Source organism: Pelophylax lessonae, assembly GCF_965119305.1.
Source record: "Pelophylax lessonae genome assembly, chromosome: 6".
NCBI lineage: Eukaryota > Metazoa > Chordata > Amphibia > Anura > Ranidae > Pelophylax > Pelophylax lessonae.
The window spans coordinates 99,142,235-99,151,937 of NC_138773.1; the positions used below are offsets into that span (position 1 = coordinate 99,142,235).

The 9,703-nt window shown below is 34.7% G+C and overlaps 1 protein-coding gene across 1 annotated transcript; it reads right to left on the reverse strand.

Moving 5' to 3' along the window:
• Positions 1-980: 980 nt before the first annotated feature.
• Positions 981-5,587, reverse strand: FOXL3 (forkhead box L3). Its single transcript, XM_082260141.1, has 3 exons — positions 5,426-5,587; positions 4,159-4,327; positions 981-1,531 (listed from the first exon to the last, which is right to left on the reverse strand). The coding sequence occupies exons 1-3, from the start codon at positions 5,530-5,532 to the stop codon at positions 1,073-1,075; spliced, it is 735 nt and encodes a 244-aa protein (XP_082116267.1). The 5' UTR covers positions 5,533-5,587; the 3' UTR covers positions 981-1,072.
• Positions 5,588-9,703: the final 4,116 nt, after the last annotated feature.

Sequence of the window (9,703 nt, forward strand, 5' to 3'; positions counted from 1 at the left end):
ATATATATATATATATATATATATATATATATATATATACATACAGCAAAGGTTGATTAGTTGTATAGTTTAAGGGGTAAGCAGAAATACTTACCTTATTTTCAATTCCTCCGGCAGCCAATGCTCTCCTCTCTTCCAAGTATATGGGCTGGTCCCTTAACCTTCTCGAATACAACATAGGACTGGTGGTTCAGCAATACACATGACATTATCAGTGAGTCTGTGCCTACATGACAAGCAAAGAGGATTGGCTTTGTGGGACCGGTCATATGGTTGAAAGCATGTGTAAGTGAGTAGTAAATGAACTATTTCCTTACTCCCTAGTTTAAAGTATCATTTACCTATTCCATAGCTTCCTGATTGCGAGGGACTGTCCCTGATTTGGAGCAAAGTTCCTCTGTCCCTCTTTCTTCCTTAGTTGTTCCTCATTTTGATCTAATTTATACAGTTGTATATAAAATGCACTTTTTAGCTTTCAAAAAGTGTTTTCCCCAGCTAAACCTTTCATCCAATTTCTAAATTGCTGCAATTGTACATTTCAAAAGCCAGTATAAAGGAATAGTAGTGCGGAAAAAAAGGACTTGTGTATTTAGCTAATATTTTTTTTGTATAATTCTCCTTTATGAGGGCATGGCAGGGGGTGTGGCACATAGGCATACTTTTGCTAATAGCTGTCCCTGGTTCTCATCTCAAAAAGTTGAGAGGTATGCTATTCTATGTCAGTAAAGAGGTAACAACATACCTTTTTATTTCTGTCTACACACCCTGAGTCTGTTATTAGCATCACTGTTTGTGAATGAATGCCAAAACAATGTATTTTTTTTTTAACTTTTTTACCTTTCCATATTATTGCATTAACAAGAGTATATAGTTAAAAAATGTCTAATGGAACGTTTTGCTGTCTTTGGATTTGTGCCTCAAAAGTAAAACTGGGTAAAACACAAAGTTAATATTCATTGCCTATAGCTACACAACCACTAAAGTTGCACATTTGATACTAATTTGGTGCATAACCACCACGAGTTTTACATTGCTTTAAAATCACGTTAGGTAGCAAGCCATTCTTCATGTGCTATAGACTCCATAGGTGAAGATTTCGTTGCTGAGTGTCCAGAATGTGAAATTTGTTATCGAAAATGTTATGTTGGGGCCTTAGAATGGGTAAAGGATCTGGAGCGGACAATATATAATCGATGCTAAATTTGATCTCATCTGTCTTTCCAAGGCCAGAAGAACTGGTTTGACTCTGTCTGCCGGAGATGGCAGTTGAAAATAGACCATCTGAATCCCCTTGAGTCCTGTGTTCTTGGCAAGGTTCTAGATGTTCTGAAGGTCCAATAATTGTATATTCTCCAGAATGAAGAGTTTTAGCCAGCATTTGCTTTCGGTCCTTCTGACATTTTTTCATATTCCTCCTTCTTCGTCTCCTTTTATAATTACCATTTTCAAAGAGGTCAAGCATTGACTCACATCCAGAGGCAAAAGACCAGTAGTTTCCCTTCCCTTTTTCATTTCCTTCTGTTCTTGGAACCTAAAGGAATACAACGTATTGTTACCATTAACCTCAAATTCAGAAATGGGAACATAGTAAAATTTTACAAGTCATAAGCCTATCCAATGTTGATGTCAATTTTAGACTAGTCCACCATTATCAACCAGGATTCTATCACTCTAATGGTGGCATTCTGAACATCACTGTAAGGGGGACCTTCTGACCACCACTGTAGAGGGTTAAGCCCCATACACACAGGCCAAATGTTGGGCAGCATCGGCCGTTTCAATAAAAACAGAATAACATCCTGCCCGTGTGTACAGGAGCCTATCTGACAGAAGCTGGTCATTCAGGTGGCTTCTGTTCAAAAGGCATGACCTAAAAAGGTCTGTCGACTGGCTGCCAACCGCTAAGAGCGCTGACCAGGGTGTTCTGGCGGGGGGGGCCATCCTACTGTCAGAACACGATAGAACAGCAGGGGAGATCTCTATACTAACATTGTATTGTTAGTACAGGGGGCTATGCCCTGAGCCGTCAGTTTTTTTTTTTTTCGTTCAGCCCACTGGGTTGAACGGAAAAAAAAACTTGCAGTGTGTACTAAGTCTTTACAATGACCACCAATGTAAAGTGCACATTTCCCACTAACCCCCAATGAACTGTTTTCAGAAGGGGTTGCCGTAGACCCAAAAAATAGTTCAATCGTTTCTCTGAGATAAAAAGGTTGAGAAAGATTGGACTAATCTATATATCCAGAATGCAAACCTTTTATAGTGCAATTATATAGAGCAGGCTATATTAAAATATGTGGAGAATCAATCAATTCAGGAGTCCAGTGACTCATGATTTATGAACTGGATGACTCTCAGCTGGTTTGACCAGCCTTCATAAATATAGTTAGAGGTATATAAAAAAATAAAATTTTCAGCTTCTCCTGATTTGTAAATCAATTTGCTTATCACTTTTTTTTCATTTATTTTTATATTTTATTTGCTGACTGATAACAATGTAACATCCTAATTTTTAGAAGGATTTGAATTATTGGCAAACAGCTGAATTTAAATTAGCTCAAACATTGATTCAACAAAGTTAAAGACATACATTCGCAAAGAGACACACAAAATAACATAGTGTAGGTTCACTGTCAAGTGCAGTAAGTAATAATTGAAAAAAAAAAAAATGAAAAACAAATTCCACAGAATCACAATTCACTTTACAAGGATCTCGTAAAGTTAAAAAGATACAAGTTATCATACTCTAGTATGCTTTTTCAAATAAGTAAAAAAAAAAACATCATGTAAAGAGCGGTAACCTGCAGCAATCAGTCAGGTTGATTTTACTGATCAAAGTCAAAGCGGTATTAAACCCGAAAACAAAAATATAACATGTTGCTGTTTACCAATCCTTAAATGTGGTGGCTGCATTTTTTGGTTTTGTTCCTTTATTTTTACCTGTTGATCTGACCAGCAACACATTTTCTGTCTTAGGATGTCTCCACTCTGGATGAAGGAGCAATGCAGACACTATTAGACAGCAGCATTGTCAATGCGAGGAGAGGGCTGAGTTAGATGGACTAGCAGATTTAGGTGAACTTGACTAACAAACTAAAGCAGAATTCTAGCTAAAGCTTTTTAAGTAGTTGCAGTAAGAGCCCATTCAGACTAGCGTGACACGACTTTGGGGGGCGACCTGTGAAGTCGTGTGCACCGCTGTGCACCGCGACTTCGGCGCGACTTGCAAAGACTTCACATAATGGAAGTCTATGCAAGTCGCCTCCAGGTTGCCCCAAAGTAGTATAGGACCCTTTTTCTAAGTCGGAGCGGCTTGTGTCGCTCCTATTAGAACGGGTCCTGTGCTAATCAATAAAGGCTTTACATAGATGATTAACACCCCTCTAACTGCTACTTTTGTCTGGACAGCTTGGTCTGTTAAAGAAAGTTGAAAAATAACAAAATTACTTGTCATTTCACCAGGTGAAAATAAAGAAAGAAAAGCCTAAAAAAAGAAAACTCATGCAACCACCACTTTTCTAGATCGGTAAACTAGAATATTTTTGGGGAATTGATAATGTTTTAAATCTGAATGGTTGTTATTAGTAACTGCACTTAATTCACCATCATTGCCTATTTCTAATCAATAAGTATTTAGGTTAAAACTTCAGCTTTTACAAAATATATTATACACATTATATGTGTACCTAATGGTACCTGGTTTCTGATTTGTGCTCTAACTATATTTCTGATAGTTATGTATCAGTTGTAAAAAAATAACAATTTTGTAACAATGGTGATAATTGCTATTTCACTTTTTTATCAACAAATCATTAACATCTGATGGAGTCTTCACAAAAATCAACAGACAACTAATCAATGACCAAATTGTTCTGACAAGGAACAAACAAACTGTATGAGAATTGACCCTTTGAGAAACCCACCTTCATCAATACGAAGTAATTTCACAATTCTACTACAATGTACTCAAATTAACTTAAGCTTATTCATGTCCTTTATAAATATATTGGTTAGTGTGTATGTGAATGTACAGTATGTATCTGTATATTCAATTACATACAGAAGCACCTGTTAACATACATATACATACATACAGATGTTCTGACTCTGAATAGGCAAAATGATATTTCATCCAGTCATTCATCAGGTTATATTTACCTTTACAAAACAGCTGTTCAGAGACAGGTTATGTCTTATGGAGTTCTGCCATGCCCTCTGATTTGAGCGGTAATATGGAAACTTCTTCATGATAAAATCATAAATCCCAGACAGGGTGACTCTGCTATCAGGACTTTGCTGAATTGCCATTGCGATCAATGCAATGTAGCTATAAAAGAAAAAAAAAAAAACATTTTAGATTTCAAATATGATAATTTAACTGTTAATGCATGAGTTTCCCAAAGTTGCCTAACTTGTGACACTTTGCAACTTTTACATAACTTTGTTCTCTTGCTATGGAAAAGTAGTCTATATATTTCTATTGAAGTGTCCATCAAACCACAAAAGATCTATTATCTATCTATCTATTTATCTATTTAATATTTTCCTGTACACATGATTACTATTGGAAAAAAAAAAAAACAAACTAAAATATGTGTGATTAACATAACATGTATCTATTATTTATGAATATCTATTAATTTATCAATTCATATGTCTAACTATCTAAATATATATATCCAGTCAGTATCTATCTATCTATCTATCTATCTATCTATCTATCTATCTATCTATCTATCTATCTATCTATCTATCTATCTATCTATCTATCTATCTATCTATCTATCTATCTATCTATCTATCTATCTATCTATCTATCTATCTATCTATCTATCTATCTATCTATCTATCTATCTATCTATCTATCTATCTATCATGTTTGTATATACATACATAGTGAGAAAATATATATATATATATATATTTATACTCAGCCTAACATTAATTTCTCATTTATGAATATTCAGCTAGCTAGCTATTATTTTGGGTATAGATATATACAAATTAAAAAAACTAAAATAAACACCAAATATATTGACATTAATCTATCATCTATCTATCTATCTATCTATCTATCTATCTATCTATCTATCTATCTATCTATCTATCTATCTATCTATCTATCTATCTATCTATCTATCTATCTATCTATCTATCTATCTATCTATCTATCTATCTATCTATCAAAAAGAAATGTGTTTGTTTGTAGTTAGCCTATAATTTTATGTAATGCAATATGTTATATGTTAGTGTGTGTGTGTATATATATATATATATATATATATATATATATATATATATATATATATATATATATATATATATATATATAATATGTTAACGCAATAAATGTAAACAGTTCCTGTAAAGGGGAATATTCTAGAGTGTAAACCATTATTGCCATTCTTATCCTAAACTTTCTTACCTATAGGCAGGTCTGGTGCACTTCTTTTCCTCATCAGAGCTGCAGGTTGGGTAATCATCTCCATCATAGTTGAAGCAATTATATGGGTATTGAGTGTGGTCAAACATGGTGCAGGTGCTTGGATGGCTCTAGTGTGGCTGGGTTGGTGTGTTGGGTCCTGTATGTTGCAGCTCCTGGGAGGGAGAGAGGGGTGGGATGCTCGGTGTAGCTCTCCCTTTCCAAGCTTGGATTCCCATTCCACTCCCTCCTCCCTTCTTACTTGAGTAGAGGTTGTTCTCTTAAAATCCCTGACTTCCAGACAGCAAGTCTGTTGGGATTTTTTGTTTGCATCCAATTTGGATATAAGAAAGACAGCGAATAACTGATTAAATTGGGTAGTTTTATTCTGAACCTTTGAACTTTGCACAGCCTCTCACGTTGAAATATTCTATCTGGGTGGTCCTGATGCAGACAGTAAAGATGCTGGGGAGAAAACAAGGATATTTTTTTCAGTACAAAAGCAAACAAACCTGATCTCTGCAAATACATATATGAAAGGCATGATTTATTTCCACTTTTGTTAACAGATTGGCTGCTGAGCTATTTTCTGATAACCGAGCATCCTTTGCAGGTACCCACGTCAGTTACAGACGTTGAAAGCTCTGATGCTTCCTGTGCTGTAACAGATAGTGATTCCATTCCTTTTAATAAGGAGGCAGCAATATTTTTCAAAAGAGTACAGAGCTGCAGATATGAAGGACCGCTGTCAAGAAGCAGAGTCAAAGGAAAATAGCTGGAGGCTGCAGAGCTGTCTGTGTGTGGGCTTTGATGTGAAGGATGAATTAGTCTAATGGCCTTCCGACTTAGCATCCAAAATTGTAACAATGAAAGAGTTTTCTTTTGCTCTTTGCAGTGTTTATGGGACATTTCATGTAAACAGAAATTTGCTTTGCTGGACCAGATGAGATTTAAAATAGGTGATGGTAATGTGATAAGGGGATGTGTTAATTTTCCGGGACATAAGCCAGGAAGAAAGAAAGAAAGAAAGAAAGAAAGAAAGAAAGAAAGAAAGAAAGAAAGAAAGAAAGAAAGAAAGAAAGAAAGAAAGAAAGAAAGAAAGAAAGAAAGAAAGAAAGATATATAAAAAAAAAGAAAGGAATGAAGAAAGGAAGGAGAGAGAGGTGAAAAATAAAGAAATAAATTAGAAAAAAAAGAGAAAGAAAGGAAGGAAGGAAGGAAGGAAGGAAGGAAGGAAGGAAGGAAGGAAGGAAGGAAGGAAGGAAGGAAGGAAGGAAGGAAGGAAGGAAGGAAGGAGAGAAAGAGATATAAAAAAAGAGGAAGAAAGGAGAGGTGAAGAGAGAAAGGAGAAAAGAATAAGAGAAAGAAGGAGAGGAAGATAGAAAAAAAAAAGAAAAAAAAGAAAGAAAGAAAGAAGAGAGAGATATAAAGGAAGCAAGGAAGGATGGAAGGAATGAAGGAAGGAAGGAGGGAGGGAAGGAGAGGTGAAAAAGAAAGAGAAAAATTAGAAAAGAAGAAAGAAAGAAAGAAAGAAAGAAAGAAAGAAAGAAAGAAAGAAAGAAAGAAAGAAAGAAAGAAAGAAAGAAAGAAAGAGATATAAAGGAAGGAAGGAAGGATGGATGGAAGGAATAAAGGAAGGAAGGAGGGAACGAGAGGTAAAAAAGAAAGAGAGAATGTGAAAAGAGAAAGAAAGAAAGAAAGAAAGAAAGAAAGAAAGAAAGAAAGAAAGAAAGAAAGAAAGAAAGAAAGAAAGAAAGAAAGAAAGAAAGAAAGAAAGAAAGGAAGGATGGAAGGAATGAAGGAAGGAAGGAGGGAGGGAAGGAGAGGTGAAAAAGAAAGAGAAAAATGAGAAAAAAAGAAAAGAAAGAAAAGAAAGAAAGAAAGAAGAAAGAAAGAAAGAAAGAAAGAAAGAAAGAAAGAAAGAAAGAAAGAAAGAAAGAAAGAAAGAAAGAAGAGATAGATATAAAGGAAGGAAGGAAGGAAGGATGGATGGAAGGAAGGAAGGAAGGAAGGAGGCAACGAGAGGTAAAAAAGAAAGAGAGAATGAGAAAAGAGAAAGAAAGAAAGAAAGAAAGAAAGAAAGAAAGAAAGAAAGAAAGAAAGAAAGAAAGAAAGAAAGAAAGAAAGAAAGAAAGAAAGAAAGAAAGAAAGAAAGAAAGAAGAGAGAGATATAAAAAGAGAAAGGAAGGACAGAAGGAGAGAGAAAGGAGAGAGGTGAAAAAGAAAGAAAGAAATGAAAGAAAGAAAGAAAGAAAGAAAGAAAGAAAGAAAGAAAGAAAGAAAGAAAGAAAGAAAGAAGAGAGAGATAAAAAAAAGAAGAAGTAAGGAAGGAAGGAGAGGTGAAAAAAAGAGAGAAATTAAAAAAGAATAGGAGAAAGAAGAAGAGAAAGAGAGAGAGAAAAAGAAAGAAAGAAAGAAACAAAGAAAGAAGAGAGAGATATAAAAAAAAAAGAAACAAAGGAAGGAAGGGAGGAAAGAAGGAAGAAAGGAAGGAGGGAAGGAGAGGTGAAAAAGAAAGAAGAAGAAAGAAAGAAAGAAAGAAAGAAAGAAAGAAAGAAAGAAAGAAAGAAAGAAAGAAAGAAAGAAAGAAAGAAAGAAAGAAAGGAGAGAGAGATAAAAAAAGAGGAAGGAAGGAAGGAAGGAAGGAAGGAAGGAAGGAAGGAAGGAAGGAAGGAAGGAAGGAAGGAAGGAAGGAAGGAAGGAAGGAAGGAAGGAAGGAAGGAAGGAAGGAAGGAAGGAGAAATTCAAGATAATCTGGTATTTTATGAATCTAAAAAGGTAAGAAAGAAATAATTGATTAGAAAAGAAGAATAATATAAGGTTTTATATCACGTTTTTTTTTTTTATATTTCAGAAGGCTAGGCAGTGACGCCTAGTAATCTGGAGTTTTACATCATAGTTTGTTTCAGTGCTGGAAGGTCAAATAAGTTCCGTATATTTGTTTTTGGCACAGCATCATCTGTGGGAGGCATTGCAGCATACAATGAAAGATATGTATAATTTAGGTAGAAATCATTTTGTCTAGACAGCGCTGTGATTTACATTACAAAGGGAGCATTCAATTAAATACTGCAAGCTGTTGATGGCATGCTTGAAATATTTTTTTTTTTTATTTTTGCTTGTAAATGAATAAATAAAAAAAAAAAACATGAACACATCCCTGATCCTTGCAAAAACACAAAAGGGCTGATCAGCACAACATTGTAGTTCAGTTGTAAAACCGATTGGTTGCTGTTGGCAACAGCTGCAATTGTGTGCTCCTTTTTATTTATTTTTTTATAATGAAGCTGATTGAGCAGCAATATTTAAAGTGGAACCAAAGTCTGATAATAAAAACTGTAAGCAGGCAGACTCTTTATTGCTTTTTCTTTATCTACCCTATAATAAACCTACCTGCCTTCTTCCAGTCTTATGCAATTTACACTCCAGCACAGTACCTGTGTCCAGTGATGTCATCCTGAGACAGTCAATCAAGATGGCCGATGACTGGCAAGAATGAGAAAAGGGGACAGGTGAGTATAAGACTTTATAAAAAAAAAGCAGCGCTAAAAAATCAATATATACATTTTGATGAGGTAGATAAACAAAAAATGTGCAAATTTTAAACCCTCTGATAAATGTGCAATACAATGAAAGAAATAGACAGGGCAGTTTGTCGTCTGAAAACCATACAAATCAGTGTGCAAAAATGATTGTGATAAATAGGAAACAAAGTCCTTTTAACCACTTCAGCTCTGGAAGGTTTTACCCCCTTAATGACCAGGCCATATTTTGCGATTCGGCACTGAGTTGCTTTAACTGACAATTGCATGGTCGTGCAACGCTGTACCCAAATACAATTGATGTCCTTTTTTCCCCCACAAATAGATCTTTCTTTTGGTGATATTTGATCACCTCTGCGGTTTTTCGTTTTTGCGCTATAAACAAAAAAAGAGTGACAATTTTGAAAAAACACCAATATTTTCTACTTTCTGCTATAAAACATTCCCAATTAAAATTTTTAAAAAATCTATTTTTTTTTTATCAGTTTAGGCCAATTTGTATTCTGCTACATAATTTTGGTAAAAAAAAAATCAAAAAAAGCGTATAATAATTGGTTTGCACAAAAATTATAGCATTTACAAACTACATGATAGATTTATGGACTTGTTATTTAAAAAAAAAAAATTGATGGCGGCGATCAGCGATTTTTATTGGGACTGGGACATTGTGGCGGACAAATCTGACACTGAGTGACACTTTTTGGGGACCTTAATACAGTGATCTGTGCTAAATAATATG

Bases quoted from the DNA above. Each gene is read 5' to 3' on its own strand.
- FOXL3 (XM_082260141.1), bottom strand. From the start codon at position 5,532: ATGTTTGACCACACTCAATACCCATATAATTGCTTCAACTATGATGGA. The intron at 4,328-5,425 runs GTAAGAAAGTTT...TTTCTTTTATAG, and splicing joins TGCACCAGACCTGCCTATAG to CTACATTGCATTGATCGCAA. The intron at 1,532-4,158 runs GTAAATATAACC...GTATTCCTTTAG, and splicing joins TGAACAGCTGTTTTGTAAAG to GTTCCAAGAACAGAAGGAAA.